Here is a 21741-nt window from a genome sequence, read left to right as displayed (position 1 = left end):
GTGACGGTGGAAGTACCAGTGCATGATATTTAGGCAGAAAATAACAGATGGTGGGCCTAACAAATGTATTCATGTGCAAGTTGAAGGTTAAACACTCCTTGAAGACTCACACACGCATTCACACGCACCACACACACACACACACACACACACACACACACACACACACACAGGGGACAAACTGCACAATGCATCGCTGAGCTACGACAGTCTTTTTTATTGTTGTTATCGAATAAATGTCACTCTCCCCATCGCAGAAAAAAGGAGCATAATACATCATGAAAAAAGATGACACTATAATAACAATTATTATTACAATAAAATATGTACACATTTTGTTTTCATTTTCAACCCCATTTTTGTTGTCTTGTGTGTTTTGTGTCGCTTCTTAACCCACCAAAGGTTTTGTCACGGTCTCCCTGAACACAATTATTTCTTTGTCTACAGAACCATGAAGTAGAAAAAAGAAGCATACTGACCATCCCTTTTCATTAAAGGGGTATGCCACTATTTTGGGGCTTAATACAGTTAAAATTGTTAGCTGGGGTTTATAAAGGTGGTAAAGTGTCTTATTTTTCTTGTCTTGTTTAAGACAAGTTAAAAGAGGGAATATGTCGCTTAGCTACTGAAAGTCGATGGATCCGTGTAACCATTGACTTTCACTAGCTTAGCGACATCTTCCCTCTTTTAACTTGTCTTAAAGCAAGACAACGCCTAACATGAAAAATAAGACACTTTACCACCTTTATAAACCCTGGCCAACGATTTTAACTGTATTAAGCCTCAAAATAGTGGCATACCCCTTTAATATGCATATCTGGCTAACGGCAGATGCTTGTTAAATTGGTTTAACTGGTTGGTTTAGTTTAAATTGGTTATCGGTTACTGTACACAAACCTGTCTTGTTTGTTATTTATGTCCGTAGTGTTTACATGCAACACTACCAGTCAAAAACTTTGCCAGAGTGACTTTTTCGCCAAAAGCCCGTCTTCGCTTGTCTTCAACACCGATGGTGTAAACAGCATCAAATACAACACACATCAGTCGTAATCACAATTTACAATCTTGCAATGGTGTCCACTTCCCAGCCCTTCCTAGCCATTTACACTCAGTCACTCAGTAACTTTCACAAGCAATGTAAAAAAAAAGTTCATTTCATCAAGACTCATAGGTTATTATTTCTGAAATAATTTCTTCACTTTTCCCTCATTTGAAAGGATAAGGAGCTTTACTGTTCATACAGTAGCAGATATTGGTTAAGCAACTTCGGTCAGTAACATTGAAACTGCTTCTCAATAATAAGAGCAACTATAGGAAGTCACTCTAGTCATTCAGCTTGTGTGTCATTTCCCCATTCTGACCAGCAGAGGGTAGTATACTATTATACCATACCTTTTTTTAAAGTCTGCAACAAGGGATCACTGGAACTTGCATGTAATTCGATCACTCACTACAAAGCGCAAACATCATAGTGAAAACTGCACCAACTCCATCACACGTCAAATAATAATAAAAATATATAATATATAATATATATAGTCACGATTCAATGTACATCGTATTTCTCAGAAGTTATAAATAGATGTGTATTTTTTTTTGTCCTTTTGTAGACCTACTCTATTCGATAGCCTAGCTCACGGTCTCCACTTGAACTCACTACCACGACCAAATCAAATGGATCACTTCGAAAAAAACAAAACGTAACAATTAACTTGATCCTGGTGTCATACGTGTGTCATAACACTGTTGTGATGCAGTCATGAAAGTGTCATAAACAATATCTCAATACCATAAACATTTTGTGACTGTTGTCATTATTTGACATTCACTTATGTTAAAGACAGCCCAAACAATGTCAACTTTTCATGACCATAAAACGTTTATGACATTGACACGATGCTTATGACTCTGTTTTGACACGGTCATGTCATGTATGTGACACCGGAGTTAAGTAACGTGTTACCAAACAAAAATGACTTGTATTGTTGACAAGCATACATTTAGTTTAAGTAGGCCTAATTTGTGTCACTTTCTACTGAATCCTTAGTGTTAAAGAGGCCTCCAAAAAAACCATGCGTTTCAGGAAATTTGGTATAGACTGCCTTAGATCCTTCCTTTCCGCTGCTTGCATTTACAGCATTCGGTAACACTTTGTTTTAAAGTTCCCAGGCTAGCCATGAACAATACTTGCCCAACTGTCTGCGTGAAGTGTCATGACAAGACATTGCGTCAAGTGTCAAGACATTGTGTGAAGCAAAATCATTAATTTGTTGGGAGTGTATTCACAAATTTCTTGTTCACTGCCAATAAGACCTTTATTATTGATAGAATCGTCGTAACAAAGACCTACCTAGTAAGCCATCAACACATCTTATAAGTCATCGATACAGAGACAGTAGCCTAATTTGGCATCATGTATTAGAGGCTACCGTGCGAACTCTATTCTAAAGTGTTACCCAGCATTCATAAGAGCCTGGAGTAGGATGGATAAAACAAAACTAAAAAAGAGAAAGAAAAACCTTTAGTTTTTTCACAAAAACCAAAAACTGGAAAAATAATTCTATATAAAAAATTGAGACTAATCGACACCCAGTCTTGGTATGTCTGTCTGACAACCAAATTTCCCCAACCTGTTTTTAAAGGGACACCATGCAACACGTTGCTAAATTTTGCAAAACAAAAGTTGCATAGTATCGCTTTAAACAAAAAAAAATGAAGAATACAGAACGATTTAGATGTTAGACAGATCACCACAACGACAGGCATAACTGTTTGTTCACTCGGCCGATATTCCCTTTTAAGACTCGTCATGATAAGACTGCACTTCATATCAATGAGTATTAGGCCCACAAACAGGGTTTAACACCCAGTTTTCAAGTAAAACAACTGAAACAAAAGCCAACACAAAAATAAAAAAGTCACAACCAATCTCTAGAAAACAAAAAATATAGTTACGCTTGCAATTATAGATATTAGAAAACATATAACTTTCAAAAATAATTATTACATTTTCAACTTAACCTACAACTAATGATGTCCCTTTATGACAAGGGTGCTTTGTTTTTCGTACAACTGCACTCTTCTAAGTGCAAAAAGGATTTTAAGAATTAAGACCAAGAGCAAAAGTTAAGGACATTTCCACAACGTTTCACAAGGGTATTCCAAGAACACGATTAAGTTGATAACCCTGACAAAGTTAACCTACAGGAGGGGGTAAAACTGCTAATAGATAGGCCAAGGGTGACTTTATACTTCATAAAATGAGGACTACAGGCTCTTCTATTAGGTTATTTGCCACTACCTCAAGGTTAAACATGGACCTGGTTTACTACTGAGCCAGGTTCTTGGAATACCCCCCATGTAGCCTTCCTTAACAGCACACAATAATGTCAGAAAAGCCTCAGAAGTCAATTTTAGCAGCACAAAAAAGTGTTGACCGATATTTGATCACTAATATCAGCAATGCCTTATATTTTGGCCATGAAGACTCACACAGAGAAACAACAACAAAATAACAGAAAAGCGCAGCATGATACATCCTTCAAATGGATGTCCATTGAACTGACACAGCAAATAAGAGAATTGAAAACAGAAAAAAACTCATCCTAACTCTTGATTTAAAAACAAATCATAGTAAAGGCAGTCCATTCAAAAACCCACGCTTTGAAACTCACTAAGCAGAATGGATGAGTTGAAGCAATGGTAGTTATTTTTCACATCTGGAAAAAGCTGCTGAGAGCAAAGTCGAGGTAAATCAAAAGAATCCTACAGAGTATCCGTCCGACGCGTCACTTTTCGACTCATTGACCAGGCTGCAACATTGGATGCTAAGCTAACACTGCCATTGCACTCTAAAACACGCCCTTGCGGCGACACGACTTCACTGACATTTAGGTTTATGGCAGGGTTTAGGTCTAGGCGACCATGTCAACACGACACGCGACGGGTATGCCCTTGGCGCCCAACATTGCTTCCTGGTCAAACAGCGTCGAAAAATCATGAGCTGGTAGAGGGGAAAAGCTGTTCAAATTGTTTTGTGTGAAATCAAATGGCATCTCACCTTGAGTAAATTTGTATACCAACTCCACCCCACACTTCCACATTACTATGCATGAAACCTCAGGATGGCATGGAATATGATAAATCCGACAGCTTTATGGATCACAATGTTGTCCATTCCCCATCTAGAACCAACGTTTTTGAAAACAACCACATCGTCCAAGTGTGCAAGCCTTTTTGGGTGAGTCGAAATATTTTTGGAGCAGCCTTCTCAAACGGTGAAAGGGAGGAGAAAAAGATGCCTACAGTACGATGCTGCGTTTACGGGACATTGATGTCATGCAAAAAGGCACATAAGTCAAGAATCACTGCACACACACACACAGACACACACACACGCATAACCACACACATCCCTCGATCAACACCACCACCAGCCAAAGACCTAAAAAGCATCTCTATAACACACCAAGTAAGTCTGGTTCTTGAAGATGGAGAGGCAGGGGAGTGGTGGTGGTTTGTGAGCGTCACAATCTTCCACAGCTCGATGATGAGGGTGGTAGTCGTGGTGGTGGTTGTGTTGTAAAACGTGTGGTATCGTCCTGCTTTCAAACAAGGCAGACGGACAAAACAGGAGGCAGCACTCGCAAAGGCGAGTGATCCGGCATTCGGAGGTGTCAATCCTGGGTTCAGAAAGTGAAAAAAAACCCTGCCACAAATTTGATCCAACCGGCTCTGAATCAGCTGATTGTAAGGAGTGCGTTTCTCGAAAGCATAGTTGTTAGCCAGCTAGCAACTTGGGTAGTTGTCAATGGGAAATTGCATTGGAAACAACAAAGTAGCTAACGAAGTTAGCAACGATGGTTCTAGAAACGTACCACTGGGCAGGCAGAACAGTTTACTCCAGTTTACTCATCTGGCTTTCAGGCCGACCAGAACGGAGCCGGTGTCGGTGCTCGCACCAGTTACGTTCGGCACTTAAGTGTTTGTCTGCGAACCGCCCGTGTTCATACCGAGCTCTGAACTTTTCCCGCACGTGACTGCGTTACCCGGATGAACCTGCTGACGGGCACGCTGTCGTCACGGTTCGCGGAGAAAAACCTAGTATTTTGCGGTTCGCATTGCGAACCAACTTTCCGGTTCGCGAACGCAAATATCTGTGGCGTGAACACGACGGCTGGTTCGCGATTAGGTGCGGGAACGGGCTCCAGCACGGTTCTCAGTCGGCCTGAAAGCGCTATCAGTGAACTCACCCACCTGTGTTGGAAGGAAACCGTGGCAGGGTTTTTTGTTTGTTTTTAAACTAGAGATGCACCGGATCCGGTTCCGGATCCGGCAGGATAATAGGGTTTTTCACAGGATCCGGATCCGGTTCCTGGATCCAGGATCCGGTAGCCGAGGCTTTTCAGTCAAAATAGTTTGAGCCAACGTGATAAAAAGGGCCTACGTGTGCGAATAGGCTATGCGTTTCAACCCTTTCGTAGGATCCGGTATCCGGTTCCGGATGCGGCAGGATCTTAAGCAGTGGATCCGGTATCCGGCAGGATCCTAAAAATCAGGATCCGGTGCATCTCTATTTTAAACTCCTGACTTGGGATTTTTGACACCTCTGTCGGCATTCATTGTGAGGTGGCGACGTTGCAGACAATACGGTAGCAGACAGCATCTGTCTGATGGGTCAGATGTCCCTTTGGGTGGAGCACTGGGCTGCGAGGCTTTCGGGAGTGTCTTTCTCTGTGTGTGTGTGTGCGCGCGAGCGTGTGTGTGTGTGTGTGTGCGTGTGTTTGTGTGTGTGTGTGGGGGCAGGTGGGCAGGTGGCATTCACATGCTTTCCCACTCCTCCTTCTCTTCCATCCCGATTGGCCTTCAGAAGGAAGAGTGAGAGGAGGAGAAGGAACGAGAGAAAGGAGTCAGAAGAGAAAGGAAAGGATGCAAATATGCATCTCTTCTGATTATGTATGTGTCTGTCTGTGTGTTTGTGTGCACATCTTCGGCTGCATCAAGTCCCACTCTATTCCCCATATTTCTGATCCAGGACACAGCTCATGCTTTAGTCCTGTCTCATCCAGCCCTTGTCGAGTGTGTGAGCAAATGAGTGTGTTGGTGAGCGTGTGTACGTGTTAGTGTGTTTCAATGTGTGTGTTTGACGCTGTGTTTACAGTATGTATGGAGTGGCCGTGTTTCACTGTGTCAGGGACTGTGTCGTGAATCTTTGGGAGAGCGTCAGCCCCAGCGCCACGTTGAAACGGTGAGTGTGTGTGTGTTTGTGTTTCGGAAACATTGAGATCGACATACAAAGACTTTGTGAATCGATTCCTCAGAGTGTGTGTCTGTGTGTATATACGTACGTATATGCCCGTTTCAGTGTGTGTTTTAGTGTATACGCGTGCATGTTTCAGAGACAATGGGGTCGTCATACAAAGACCTTGGCGAGGGCGTCGACCCCGGCACTGCCTATGAACGCCTTGGTGGGGTGGAAAGCGACGTCGCGAATCGATTCTTCAGAGTTTGGTGTGTGTATACGTATATGCCTGTTTCAGTGTGTGTTTCAGCGTATATGCGTGCGTGTTTCAGAGATAATTGGGTCGTCATACGAAGACTTTGGCGAGCGCGTCGGCCCCGGCACTGCCTATGAACGCCTTGGTGGGGTGGAACGCGACGTCGTGAATGGACTCCTCGAACTTCTTGCGGTGTGCGGTGAACTCCTGGATGCACGTCTTACTCTCCATGTTCCACAGGCGCACCGAGCAGTCGTGGCCTACGGAGAGAGGGAGAGAATTTGAATTTTAAGGATACTTTATCAAATCAATTTGTACAAACAGATCATATTACAACCTAGAAGTAAAAGTAGATTAAAGAAAACAAACCCAAAATGAAGAAAAAATAAATGAAGAGAAAACAAAACTTTACAGTAACCACTGTGAAAATACTAGATCCTCGTTGACAGCATCCTCACAACACCAGACACTTCTGAATACATCCACATGTTTTGTTGAGAGAGAGATGGTGAGAGATTAATTTATGAGTAAATGATGTTTTAGTAGTAGCACATGTCAGGGTGGTTTAACAATGCCACTAATGTATGGATTGAATGATTTTGTTTTTGGCGGGTTATCAAAGAAGCCTATTTATGCAGTGCATTCATTTACCAATTACTAATTCATATATGCCATATGGGCATTAGTTGTGGTTGTACAAACTGACGTCTGAGCCCAAAATAACATTATGGACCCTTTTTGCAGAAGTTAATATCAACACTGAACAGTCACAACCTGATGGGGGAGAGAGGGAGAGATCGGTATATTGTTGTTGTTTTTTTTTTTTAGATTTACGTCATCTTATACAGCATTAAATTACATTGCATTACATCACATTATCATTATTATTATTATTTTTTTTTACTTTTGAGCCCTTCAGAGTTCACCTAAAGCTACAGCAACACATGTCCTCATGAGTTCCGCCTTGCTCCACGACCATCCATCTGCTGCTACGCCATGAGACAATTTGACTACTGATTACACTGGGGTAGCCAGGCCGTGCCCTCCAAGTGACGCAACACCTTCAGGGAAGCTACTAGTCAGGTCAAGAGCAATGCAAGCACTTTCTGAGCTCCAGGAAAATTGGGAACTCCTTCCACTTTGTCGGGAAGCAAACAATCATTAGCAAACCAGGGGAGGCGGGTCAACCATGTCTTTTGGGAAATGTTAATTGTTATGCGCTTGGTCAGACGAAGTTTGTTAGAGATTTGAAGTCGATGATAATCAGGCTAACACTGGGGTAGGACAAGGGGTGCAGAACTATATTTAGTCTTCACCAAAACAATTCAGTAAAATAGAGATGCCTTTTATATCTCTCTACATTTCTCCTCTTTTTTGTCACGTTATCCGTCAGCCCCTAATTAAAATCCAAGTGGCTAATTAAGTGAACGCACCCAAGGTATTATCCAACTAATGAAAGGAGAGATAAAGGGAGAGAGAGAGAGAGAGAGAGAGAGAGAGAGAGAGAGAGAGAGAGAGAGAGAGAGAGAGAGAGAGAGAGAGAGAGACCGAAGGAGAGAAGAAAAACAGATGGAAATGGAGAGAGACTAAAAAACAACTAAAAACTAAAAAAATACACTCAATAGAAGAAAAGAGCTGTGAGAGGCTGAGACAGAGAGAGAGAGAGAGAGAGAGAGAGAGAGTGAAAGAGATATTATCCAACTAATGAAAGGAGAGATAAAGAGAGAGAGAGAGAGAGACAGAGAGAGAGAGAGAGAGAGAGAGAGAGAAGGAGAGAGAGAGAGAGAGAGAGAGAGAGAGGAGAGGGGAGGGGGGGGGGAGAGAGGGGGGGGGGGGGGGGGGGGGGGGGGGGGTGAGGGAGAGAGAGAGGGATGAGAGGGATAGGAGAGAGAGAGAGAGGGAAGAGTGAGGAAGAGGGCAAGAACACCATCTGCTGTTTACGTTTAAATAACAACCCAGGCAATGGGACAACTGCTTTCCCTCTTGCTTTCTTTTTCACTCCGCGCCTGCCCTATTTTCTAGTCAGTCACATACTGGCACGCAAGCACACGTGGGCACAGCCAAACACACACACACGCCCACGGCAGGCTACCTTGGACCCACACACACAAACACACGGTCAGACAGACAGACATACATACATACAGGCTACCTAAAGGTCCACACACACAAGGGTAGACACGCACGAACACCAAACACACACACACGCGCACACACACACACACATACAAATAGCAGGCTACAGTACACAGAAACACAGGGGCAGACACACAGAAACACTAAACGCATGCACGCACCCACACAACAGGCTACCTGAGGGCTCATGATGGACACATCTAAGTGTGTGTGCTTGATGATTGTGGCCAAGTTGGCAGCAGATGAGTTTAGCACTAGCCTACAGTACTGTGGTGGGTTTGCTCTGAACAGGACCATAACAAGCAGCTAACCACAGGAGAACGCTTACCCAACATTACGATTCTAAAAAACACAACCACAGGAGAACGCTTATATAACATTATGATTCTATAAAACACAACCATTGGCAATGGTTAGAAAACATTACGATTCCATATACACAACCATTGAGAATGTTTAGGGAACATTAAGATTCTATATACACAACCATTGGGAACGTTTAGGGAACATTACAATTCTATAAACACCACCATAGGGATGGGAACCTTTTGAAAAAAATAAGCCTCTATAAACACAGGCAGTATAACTATTGTTATGTAGTTTCCATTGGACATTGTCATAGCTCTTTTATGTATTGATTAAAAAAAGAAAAAAAATCTTGGCAGGGGTGTCTGTTTCTGAAGTAAAGGATTAATTCTAAAGAACAGATTCATTCAAACATAGTTCACTTCATTAAATAGCTGGTCAACCTGCCTAAGAATAGATCAAAGAAGAGGGATAAAAGAATGGTATTCTTGCAAGAAAAGAAAGAAGAGAGGGACAGAAAAAAAGAGGGGTTGAAATACAGAAGGGGATGATGGTGATGGGATGGATAAAAAGGAGCAGAAGAAAAGAGGGATTGAAGTGAAGAAGGGGGGCCCTGCCGTGGCCAATCGGTAGGGCACTCGGCTGCCATACGGCTGACCCGGGTTGGATTCCCGGCCCAGGTCCTTTTGCCGACCCCTCCCTGTCTCTCTCCCTATTCACTTCCTGTCCACCTCTCACACTGTCCTATCAAATGAAGACCAAATAAATCATAAAAAAAGAAGTAAAAGAGGGATGCTGGTGACTTACTGCCGGACATGAGGTACAGGCCGTTGGGGTCGACTGCCAGGCTGGTGACGGCGTCCAGGTGGGCCACCATGGAGTGGATCAGCTTACCTGCATGCAGAGACACATGGGTTACAACAGGGCTGGGCAATATGACGATATATATCGTTATCGTGATTTATTATATGGTTGTGACGTCATCTGTCGAATGCTCCATTCATTTCAACGGGGCTCCCCAACGTTCGGACGTCTGTTATTTTTCGATAACGGACGGGTTGGTCTATAACAGACCGCTGTCAATGGCAACAAGACTTTTCACTGCTAAAGCGACTTTTCAACAAGACTCTAATCAGCTGCTGTGATAGACAGCACCCGTTGTCCTGGCTACCGCTGTCAATGGCAAGACGTTCACTGCTAAAGCCACTGGCTTGTATACAAGTCAGTGGCTAAAGCGAATGTTTCATATCACTCCGCAGGGGGTCCGGTCTTTTGTCACTCTAATCAGCTGCTGTGATAGACAACACCTGTTGTCCTGGCTACCTAGCTGTTGCCTAGCGGTGTTCCACAACGGCACTGTTTTGTTTTGCGCAGCAACAATCTTAACATTAAATAGGTCTAAAGAAATGTCCCCGCCATGTGTGAATCATTTAAGTATATCCATATAATAAGCGGGTTAACTTTCGGCGAGTCGGTCGCTTTGTGGAATAGCAGCACTTCAGAGAGAACAAGACCCCTCCGCTCCGCGTCGGGGTCTAAAGATTCTCTCTGTCGTGCTGCTATTCCACGGTAGCGACCTTCTCGCCGAACGTTAACCCTTACATAAAAGTGTATATTGTGACCTTTCTCCTACATCGTTTCTATCGTGATAGTAATTTTATCAATTTTATACAATTGAATATCATTTCATTACATTTCATGTTGTCACAATATACACTATAAGTTCATGTAACTGTAAAAAAATAAGAATAAAAAGATCCATTTTAAAGAAAGGTTGTTTTGCGACATGAAAAAATAAAGAGGAAATGAAAAGAATAACTGAAAACGTATGTAATTGTGTTATATCATGATATATATCGTTATCCATTTCGTGATATAGTTTTTTTTCCATATCGCCCAGCCCTAGGTTACAACATGGCTGCTGTGGAGTTAAGCAGACTGTCGATCACTCACTGATCACTGAAGGCATGTTATTAGGGATGCACCGATGCAGATACTGGTATCGGTATCGGCACCCGATACTGCTCATTATACTCGTACTCGTACTCGCCAAGCACTTGCCGATACCAGGGACGATACTGCTATTATAAAAAAACAATGCAAAATCTTGTCAATCTTGTCACGATCTGTGGACTTGAAAGCAGCATGGAAAAAAATGCCACCTCATACATTTACTAACGTTTAAATCTACATGGAAATGGACAATAAAAATATCACAGGTGGAAAAAAACAAAGCCATGCATTTATTTTCATTATATTTTGGTGGTAAAAGGTATCGGTATCGGTACTCGGTATCGGCAAGTACACACATTAATGTACTCCGGTCTTCAAAAAAGTGGTATCGGTGCATCCCTACATGTTATAGGGGTATGCCACTATTTTGGGGCTTAATACAGTTAAAATGATTGGCTAAATGATTGGCCAATTGGCCAGGGTTTATAAAGGTGGTAAAGTGTCTTATTTTTCATGTAAGCCGTTGTCTTGCTTTAATACAAGTTAAAAGAGGGAGTATGTCGCTAAGCTAGTGAAAGTCAATGCATCCATGTAGCATGCTACATGCTACAGTGATCCATTGACTTTCACTAGCTTAGCTACATACTCCGTCTTTTAACTTGTCTTAAAGCAAGACAACGCTTAACATGAAAAATAAGCAGCAGGAAGTGAATGGATATCATTAACCTATATAAAATGCTGCTGGAAGTGACCACTTACTGGTCACTAATCTCACAGCATATTTGTGAAGATTCTCACTCATCTAAGAAATTGAAATTGAAATTCCTTGTTGGAGATTGAAAAAAAGGCCAACCCTTAAATGATCAGAATAGATCAATGTCAGAATAGATCAATGTGATGCTTTACAAAGGGTGCTTTCACATCAACACATCACTTGGGTGGACTTGAGCTTGGGCAAATATTTAATAAAGTAGATCTCTAGAATGACTGGGTTGACTTTTTTCGCACCGTGTGTCCCTGCTGGCTTGCCATACTGTACCTGTGTTGTTGTCGTAGAAGCGTATGTGCCGGTCCTCCTGTGCCGTGATGGTGATGGGTAGTGTAGGGTGACTCAGCACCCGGTTTATATGGGACGAGATATCTGCCATAGGAGAGAGAGAGAGGGAGAGAGAGAGGGAGAGAGAGAGAGAGAGAGAGAGAGAGGGAGAGAGAGAGGGAGGGAGAGGGAGAGGGAGAGAAGGGGGAGCGAGGAGACAGAGAGGGAGGGAGAGGGAGAGAGGAGAGAGAGAGAGAGAGAGAGAGAGAGAGAGAGAGAGAGAGAGAGAGACAGAATGAGAGAGACAGATGGTCAATCATTGCTTGGATAAATATAAAAGTGAAGCCTACTTATGAATGGTAAAGGTAGAAAAAATGAGAAAGAAATGTATAGTTTGGGTGTGTAGAGTAAGGGTGAATGAGAGATCAGTAGTGCTCTGCCATAGACATTAGGGGTGTAACGATATCGAACCGATCCGACGTATCGTATCGAAAATACCTTTACCGAATAGAACAGTGCTGTACCGAGTACCGAAAGGTTGAGTAAAAGGCTACTCTGTTCATGTTTTTACATTATGCTGCTACTACATGCAGAGGCTCGTGCAGAACGAATGTATTTAATTTTTTTCGTTTGTATTTTGACAATATTTTGGTGAAATTTACAACGTGCTGAGGAAGAAAATGTTTTTCTATTTTGTTCCCATATACTGTACCGAAAATGTACCGAACCGTGACCCTAAAACTGAGATCCGTACCGAACCGTGATTTTTGTGTACCGTTACACCCCTACTAGACATTGATCTGAAATGGGCTGATCATAGTGGAGCGTAATGGAGGCATCTGCTGTTACAGAGTGTGTGTTACAGTATATGGATACATCTGCTTCTACGTACAGTCCCTCACTCTAAAGCATGTGAAAGCCTTTGTTCTCTCACACACTCACACACACACACTCTCTCTCTCTCCCTCCCTCTCTAGGTCTTTGCTTCATCAGCCTCATTCATTGCCTAATTGATTTCTCCTTCATTATTTCCTCTCTATTCTCATCTCTCCATCTCTCTCTCTCTCTCTCTCTCTCTCTCTCTCTCTCACACACACGGCCTTACCGCTCTCTCCTGGTGTCTCTGTGTCTAGCTTGAGCAGTAGCTGCTGTGTCTCCATGTTGTAGATGCCGATCTGGCCGCTGTCAAACGCAGACACCATGTGAGCCGCCTCGCTGCGCACCAGGTCCACTGAGGAGGGGATGCCCAGCTCTATACAGCAGGCAGACAGACAGACAGACAGGCAGACAGACAGACAGACAGACAGGCACAGAGACAGACAGACAAAGAAACAGACAGACAGGCAGACAGAGAGACAGACAAAGAGACAGACAGACAGAGAGACAGACAGACAGGCACAGAGACAGACAGACAAAGAAACAGACAGACAGGCAGACAGACAGATAAGACAAACAGGCAGACAAGCAGAGACAGTATATTGGTAAAGACGGCTATATACAAAAGGGTCATTGCAATGGAACTCCCTCAAAACAGTAAGAGTTTATTAAAAAGAACAATATTTTGAATCATTATATATATATATGTATATATGGTAACACTTTATTTTAGGGATACATCTATTAGCACTAATACATACAATGTTAATTCCTGCGTAAGTAACTAAGAGCCATGCACTAAGCAAACGCTAAGGCCTACTAGGTCCTTACTAAGGTTAAATTGGTAATAAATCCCTTATTGTGCATGAACAAGACATTTGCGAATACATGCCTAACAAATGTTTGATTTTGCTTTGTACATGCCTTACAAGTTACTTATACAGGCAGATTGTATTGTGCTAATAGATGTATCCCTAAAATAGTGTTACCGTATATATTTTAAACATGTCCTATGTAGGTTTAACAGTAGTACAGAGCCATGCAATGTGTGTGTGTGTCTGTGTGTGTGTGTGTGTTCGTGTGTGTGCGTACCCAGGTCCTGGTTGAAGACTGCCAGTGCAGGGTCGGTGTTGGCGGCGTCCCAGAGGCGCACGGTCCCGTCGGCCGAGCAGGAGAGCAGGCGGTGGTGGGACGAGCTGTAGGCCACGCCCCACACCGAGTCCGTGTGGCCACACAGCGACCCGCGCAACACTGACGCCTCTGATGTGGAGAGAGAGAGAGAGAGAGAGAGAGAGAGAGAGAGAGAGAGAGAGAGAGAGAGAGAGAGAGAGAGAGAGGGAGAGAGACAGAGAGAGAGAGAGAGAGAGAGAGAGAGAATATAGATAGAAAATTGAAGATTGTATAGAAAGGAAGAGGGACAGAAAGAAAGTGGGGGATAGAGAGAGAGAGAGAGAGAGAGAGAGAGAGAGAGAGATATTAAGTGCAAGCGGGGTGGGGGGTGGTAGACGTAGAAAAAGATGAGGAAGGAGAGGAATTAGGGAGAGATAATGGGAGACAGACAATAGGGATCAGGTAACAACTGCGATCTTCTTGACGCGATTTGGCAGTAATGTTGTATGCAAGGTCATCTTTGATTAGCCTGGCGACGCCATCCTATGTACTCGCCCCAAAGATTTTGGCTCCGCACCTAGTCTGGCGAAACCCTCCTAGCTCGGTTCGCTCGCTGTTTAGCCAATCAGCAAACTGAGTGTTGATGCAGAACTCACTCACTCGCGAAGTCCGTTACTGATTGGTTAAGGTAACACTATTCACACTTTTGTTGTTATTTGTATATATATATATATTTTTTAAGGGCTTTTTATGCCTTTATTGACAGGATAGTATGAGATGCTGACAGGAAATGAGTGGTTGAGAGAGATGGGGGAGGATTGGGAAATGACCCCGTCCGGACTCGAACCGGGGTCCCCATGGGCATGCAAGCCCAAATGTGGGGGGCTTAGCACGCTGCGCCACAGCGCCCCTGCAACTATTCACACTTTTGTTGTTATTTGTATGCTTTTGCGACAGAGAGTCAACAGTCGGCTTTCTCCCAGGCTAATCTTTGATGGCAGCAAAGAGAATGGAATGTACCATATGAGTCGTAGGGGTCGATGTTGGGGTTGTGTCTTGTGAGTGCAATACTGTTTAATGTTATGTATGTTATGTCATATGCAATAGAATGTACCATATGAGTCGTAGGGGTCGATGTTGGGGTTGGGAGTGTTCCAGCTCTGGATGGTTCCGTCCACACCCCCGCTGAAGCACTGGTCACCGTTAGAACTCATCACCACACACAGCACCGCACCTCTGTAGGCAAACATAAACACACACACACACGCATGCACGCACACACACACACACACGCGCACGCACGCACGCATGCACGCACACACACACACACACGCGCACGCACGCACGCATGCACACGCACACGCACGCACGCACACACCCAGGGTGCACAGTTTTTAGTCAGGGGCAGTGATTCCATAACCTGACTGTCACTGACTGCTGGTATGTTTTGCCTTCGTGTTCATCATATCATCTGGGTACCCCCCGCAACCGACACATTTCCGAATGAGGCTTATTATCAACAATCCTTGCATGTGATTGGATAGACAAGCTGCCCGTCATCTTAATTGATGCATCATTTCAGCCACTTACACTGATCTCAACCCCTGACATAGCTGAGATTGACAGGTGGCGGAAGAGCCACAACGCTGCCCATAAATGGAAAATCCCACCCGGCGATCCTGATTGGCTCACTTGTTCAGAAACTACTGTTGACTTTCACAGTACTCGGATGGCTGTGTGAGGAAACCAAAACGCCCCCGAGTGAAGTGCGGCGAAACACAGTCAGACGGCCTAAGTCAGGTTATGCCTCTTTTCCACTGCCGGTTTTCTGGTAGGCCCGCAGCCCGAAAAAAGCCTGACTCAGCCGCCACTTTTAGCTTTTTCGGATAGGCACGACACAGCTCAATAGTAAAGCAAAAAGTGGCGGCAGAGTAGCGCTATGTCGAGCTGTAGGCCTATCAGAAAACCGGCAGTGGAAAATAGGCATTAGTGAATCTACATGCCACTATGTCGGTGTGTCTGTAAATAGTTTTTCTTTCTCCTACAATATGCAGGACATTTTTACCTACAGAAGAGGAGATGTGCATTGGGAAAAAAGTTGGGCAAGTCAGTTAATAACATGTTTTTTTTTTAACATGCATGGGGGCAGACTTTTCAAATAAAAATATTATACTACATTTGTTTTATGACAACTGCTCAGCGAATATCTTCTCTGACACCGCTTCCATGAAATTAATGATGCTCTCGCAATGAGCTCAATGACTTCACTAAACAAAGACGTCTCATTTAAGAGAGCTAGACAGCCACTTCAATCTAAATGCGTAATGCAACCCTAATGCATCTCTTAAGGAACCCATTAAGATTAAATTAGTCTGCTACCATTCATACAACCGTCCCCATTAGTGTGTATTAATATCAGTCATCCGTGTGCTGTGTGACTCAGAGTTTCCCTCTAACTAGTGTTGCACCGATACCATTATTTGGCCCCGATACGATACCCGATACCTGGCTGTGCAGTATCGGCCGATACCGATACCATACCGATACCGATACCACCCTATTTGAAATGTATATATGAAGGGCTGTAGTGCATACTACTTGGATGTAAAATCATTGCATGGCTTTGTCAGGCTGCTGCCTAACTTTGTGAAACAGGAAAAAGACTAATACAAAGTGAATCCAGCACAACTTTTTACACTTTTTAAATACCTCTATGAAATAACTAATTTCAAGGCTGTTTAAGTGTCATACAAGCACCTGTAAACGGTATCGGTGCCCTATTTGTTGGTACTCATCGATACCGATACCACCATTTTAGTGCCGATCCACCGATCCTGGTATCGGTATCGGTGCAACACTACCTCTAACCAGCCCAGCAGATGAGCGCCCCTGGGAACCACAGGAGACCTTAGAGCAGGGGTAAGGAACCTTTTACATTCGAGGGGCCACTTCAAAATCATCCGAGGGCGGCAAAAGTCCTCCGAGGGCCGTATTAATGAACACAAACCAGGAATTCCCCCTACACTTTAGGCCTATATTGAAGGCAGCCACCTTTAAAAAACAGACCCCACCTTCTGTAGGCCCATGAATATGAATTAATTGTATTGCAAATGGATTGAAGTTTACAACAAAAAAAATGGCCCTCGAGACATAGGTTCCCCACCCCTGCATTAGTGCAAGCCTCCACCGTAGTACACTGCAGCAGATTTCTTTTGTGCTACTTCACTGTGGCAACCCTGTGATCCATTGCAAATTGCAGAAACACTTCTGGGTAAGTTGCTATCTATGAAATGTGCAACAAGAATAACAAATATTATTAAGGATAAATTGTGTTTCTTTTAGTATCTCAAGATATTTCTTTGACGCGTACATTCAGTTGCTGGATGTATGAATCTAAACACTGGTGTGGCTCTATACACTGCAAAACATTACTAGTTAAAAAGTAAGCTGCCCTGCTGCCTTAAGTTTGTAAGTTAACTTGAGTTGAGTTGAGTTGACTTACAAACTTAAGGCAGCAGGGCAACATATTTTGGATAACACTTCACTTGACGCAGGTGTCATATGCATGTCATTATAGTGTCATAATAGTAGCAACACTAGGTTGCCTTTGCCATAACAGAATGTCACTTAGGGCCAACAGTCATAAAATGTTTGACATGGACATAATGTTTATGACACGTACATAACTGTGCCATGACACTGTTATGGCACTAATGACATGCATATGACACCGGCGTCAAGTAAAGTGTTACCCATATTTTTTTTTACGCTTAACTAGCTTGCAATGGTTTACAATGTACAAGTGTATCTGAGTCAAGGTATGAGCTAGCGGTGTGCAAGTCTTACCTGTGTGCTCTGAAGGTGTATATGGGCTCCACGTCCAGAGCAGCACACCTGTGGAATAGAAACAGTCACATTTAGGGAACAGGACAGGATGGTGTACGCACAGTAAGGCAAGGCAAGTTTATTTATATAGCGCATTTCATACACAGGTGCAACTCAATGTGCTTCACAAAGTTAACAAATATAAATGAAAGGAAACAGGGAAGAAAGAAGGAAATAAATTAGAGTCAAAAAACATTTAAAACATTAAGATAAAACATAAGGTAAAAATAACAATAAAATAAAATAAAAAAAATCAATAAACATAAAAATAAAAATAATAATAATAAAAAAAGAATGATATGTAATTTAAGCTAGGGGAAAGCATCTGAGAACAGCTTTATCTTGAGTCTAGATTTAAAGCTATCAATAGTGGGTGCATTTTTTACGTCATCTGGACGCTGGTTCCAAAGCTTTGCAGCATAGAAGCTAAAGGCTGCCTCTCCATACTTTGTTTTGACTTTTGGAATCACCAGCAAATTCTTCTCCAGCAAATTCTCCAGTAGTCGCTGAGTGCATAGTGTAACTGTGTGTCAATCTCTTCAATTGGTAGCAGTCTTGCAGAATCAATGGCGGTACCGTACAGTAGTGTTTGTGGTGCAGTACTGTATGTCTCCTTACGCTAGGGACACATAGATGGGAATTTGGCCAAGTGAAGGGAACTTCACCATTCATTCCTATGAGGGAGGCGAAGGCAAGCAAACAGGAGCGAAGCGAAGAGAAATGATTCGACCAATCAAATCAACAACACAACTGTTTTATTCCATTTGATTTGCTGCGACGACTTGATGACGGTTGAGCTGTCAGAACGGAAAACACTGAATTTCGCCTCTCTTCGCCTCGCTCGGTTCGCCTGCTATGTGTTCCTAGCGTTACTCCTTTGTGTTAGGGCCCGACCGATATGGTTTTTTCAGGGCCGATACCGATACCGATACCGATATTTATGGAAATGGGAGGCCGATAACCGATATGTGCAACCGATATATAGAAGTATTGTTCATAATAAAATGTAATGAAATATACATTATTATAATTATTATTATTATTATTATTATTATTATTATTATTATATATACACATATACTTAGTTATAATAATGAACTCTCATAGACTCAAAGTGGGGAGAGCAGAATAGAGGATGCATTCAGAACGAAACGGCTGCAAAATTGGTTGTGAAAGTTATACAAACTTATCGGTGGAAATATATTGAAAGTATGGCCAAAACCGATATCCTAAAAATGCTAAATATCGGCCCGATATATCGGTGGGGCCGATATATCGGTCGGGCCCTACTTTGTGTGAGCGGTCTTGCTGAGGTTCCACATCTTGTGCATGAAGTCCTGTAACCAGTACGGGGTCCACAGGATGGAATACTAGAGCACGTAGTGCATCTGTGTGTGGTGTGTGTGGTGTGTGTGGTGTGTGTGTAGTGTGTGTGTGTGTAGTGTGTAGTGTGTAGTGTGTGTGTGTGTGTGTGTGTGTGTGTGTGTGTGTGTGTATCCTATTGTATATATGTTTCCTTACTTCTTGGTGGGTGCCGTCTTGTTGAGGTTCCACATCTTGAGCGTGTGGTCCTCTGACGCGGTGACGAGTACGGGCTCCACAGGGTGGAAGGCCAGGGCGCGCACCGAGTCAAAGTGGCTCCGCAGCGTAAACTTGGGGTTCCACGTCTTACGCAGATCCTGACTACTGGACATCTGCAGAGAGGTGAAGGGAGACGGGGGAGAGAGAGAGAGGGATGAGGAGGAAGAGGTGGAGGTGGAGGTGAAGTGAGAGGGGGAGAGATGGAAAGGGAGGGAGAGAGGTCGAGAGGGAGAGAGGAAGAGAGGGATGAATTGGGGGAGATGAAGAGATGAAGGTGTTTGGAGGAAAAAATCCAGAGAAAAAGAGAAAGAAAGAAAGAGAGAAAGAAAGAAAGAAAGAAAGAAAGAAAGAAAGAAAGAAAGAAAGAAAGAAAGAAAGAAAAAGAGAGAGAGAGAGAGAGATTGAGAAGATGGGCAGAAAAACAACAGAAAATCAGGAAACAAAGTTTTATATTTTGACATAGTCACACAGACACAGGCACACATAAAAACACACAGACACACCATGCTTGAGGGTCAGGCAGCTGGTACCAGCAGCTTGTGGGTGTATGTGGTGTGTGTGTGTGTGTGTGTGTGTGTGTGTGTGTGTGTGTGTGTGTGTGTGTGTGTGTGTGTGTGTGTGTGTGTGTGTGTGTGTGTGTGTGTGTGTGTGTGTGTGTGTGTGTGTGGGAGGACAGGTGCACGAAGGTCTGTCAAGTTGTCAGCTTGTTATTGTGTGGGTGATTTTTCCTCGCTTGCTGGGTGTGTGTGTGCTTGTGAGTGTTTGTAGGTCTCTGTAAAGTATGCATGTGTGTGCATATGCATGTCTGTGTTCCTGGGATTGTTTGTGAGAGTAAAAAGTATGCACATGAGAGAATGTGTGCATGTTTGCATGTGTATGTGTGTGTGTATGTTTGTGCGTGCGTGAGTAATTCAAATTGCTGTGCTACATTGATCCTTGTGTATCTGATCTGACTGCGGGGTCTTGTTTACACAAAATTGGAATCTGAGTGGTTTTGATCTATGCACACACACACGCACGCACGCACCTTTCTTATCCTCCACTACATTGATCTACAGCCAATTAAATGCTATTAAAGTGTAATTATAATGTAGTGTGGTGACCGTCAAAGTTCATTGAAAACACAGGCAGCTCAGAATCCTCTGAAACTATGCCTCAAAATGAATCTTAAACTATTATTTAGAATCTACATTTAAATTTTAGATTCTGCAGAGAAAGTTAGTGCCTTAGGGTCATACTGTGATGCGGTCTTTGTCCAGATTCGGACGGGACTTTTATTACCTATGGACGCCCCGGTAATTCAGAAAAATTACGGAGAATGTCTGAGTTCTTAGTCCTGTGCGAATGCGCTATGTCAGTGATTTGTAAAGTAAAAATTCCGCCGCAAATTACCTACTGTATTTTGCCGAAACACAGACGTCCTGGGGTAATTTCATACCCCATGTCCATATGCGCACCGTTTGCACCCCTTAAAATTGAGTAAATTACAGAAGTTTGTTTATCCCGTCCGAATGTGCCACGAAAAATCACAGAGGTCCGGGGGTAATTGCCAATGACCATTGGTACATAGGTAATATTTATCCCATGCCAATCGGGCTAAAGGGTCATTAATTGTAAGTATCTGAGTAAACAACCTCCACAATCAGATGATTAGCAAAAGATGTGAATTTTTCCCTTGTATATATTTTTTATGCATGACCAAAGCTTGACCAAAAATAGATTTTTGTTCTAGATTCTGATTCTGATTCTACAGACGCATTCTGTTGCTGTAGCAGCAAGGCAGGTTGCCAGGGTAATGACTGTGATGCTGATTGTGATGTCATAATGGTGTTTGTTTCTTCACATCGTGAGCCAGGCTCTCTGCCTCGTTGGCCACAACGTGGGGCTGCCCAGTTCTCCCAACCCCAACTGACTTTCTACCTTGCACTTTTCTATGTACCGGTACATAAGTCAGAGTTTCAATCCCTACGTCTACATGACGTTTTTAATTCCTAATTAATAATTCAATAGTTCCATCGAGTTCCCTTTCCAGACTTTCCAGACCCAAAAAACATAATTTCCATGACCAATTCTATTAAAATAAATAATTTTGAAAGTTTTTAAAAGTGTGAAAACTGAAGATTATACCTAGAGCCGACACCGAGCCACCAGCAGACTTCAGTGGGCTCATTGCATTCTAGAATGTAGCAAATTACAGCACGAAACCAAACCGTCTCTGGTGAAGCGTTGTAGTACAACCAGTAAGAAACAATGTTATACACCAAACAAAAAAGTTTTTGCTTTTACACAACTGTTAAGAAAATTCCATGATATTCCATGACTCTGCATGCAAAATGGTAAAATTCCATGACTTTCCATGAC

General features: G+C 43.0%; 1 protein-coding gene across 2 annotated transcripts in view; it reads right to left on the bottom strand.

Annotated features, from left to right (window-relative positions):
• Window positions 1-764: 764 nt before the first annotated feature.
• The window catches only part of strn (striatin, calmodulin binding protein), a 112765-nt gene continuing 91788 nt past the window's right edge, over window positions 765-21741 (bottom strand). For both annotated transcript variants that reach the window (XM_063198002.1, XM_063198009.1), the window contains 8 exons: window positions 19321-19493; window positions 17761-17808; window positions 15029-15150; window positions 13897-14064; window positions 13034-13180; window positions 11932-12033; window positions 9747-9833; window positions 765-6757 (listed from right to left, as the gene is read on the bottom strand). In XM_063198002.1, coding sequence (XP_063054072.1) covers window positions 6588-6757; window positions 9747-9833; window positions 11932-12033; window positions 13034-13180; window positions 13897-14064; window positions 15029-15150; window positions 17761-17808; window positions 19321-19493 — 1017 coding nt within the window. In that variant the 3' untranslated portion in view covers window positions 765-6587. The remainder of the gene's footprint in view (window positions 6758-9746; window positions 9834-11931; window positions 12034-13033; window positions 13181-13896; window positions 14065-15028; window positions 15151-17760; window positions 17809-19320; window positions 19494-21741) is intronic.

The sequence above is a fragment of the Engraulis encrasicolus genome, chromosome 1, assembly GCF_034702125.1.
Source record: "Engraulis encrasicolus isolate BLACKSEA-1 chromosome 1, IST_EnEncr_1.0, whole genome shotgun sequence".
Taxonomy (NCBI): Eukaryota; Metazoa; Chordata; class Actinopteri; order Clupeiformes; family Engraulidae; genus Engraulis; species Engraulis encrasicolus.
Note: the sequence above shows the minus strand (reverse complement) of the source record. Positions and strands in the feature narration are given on the sequence as shown.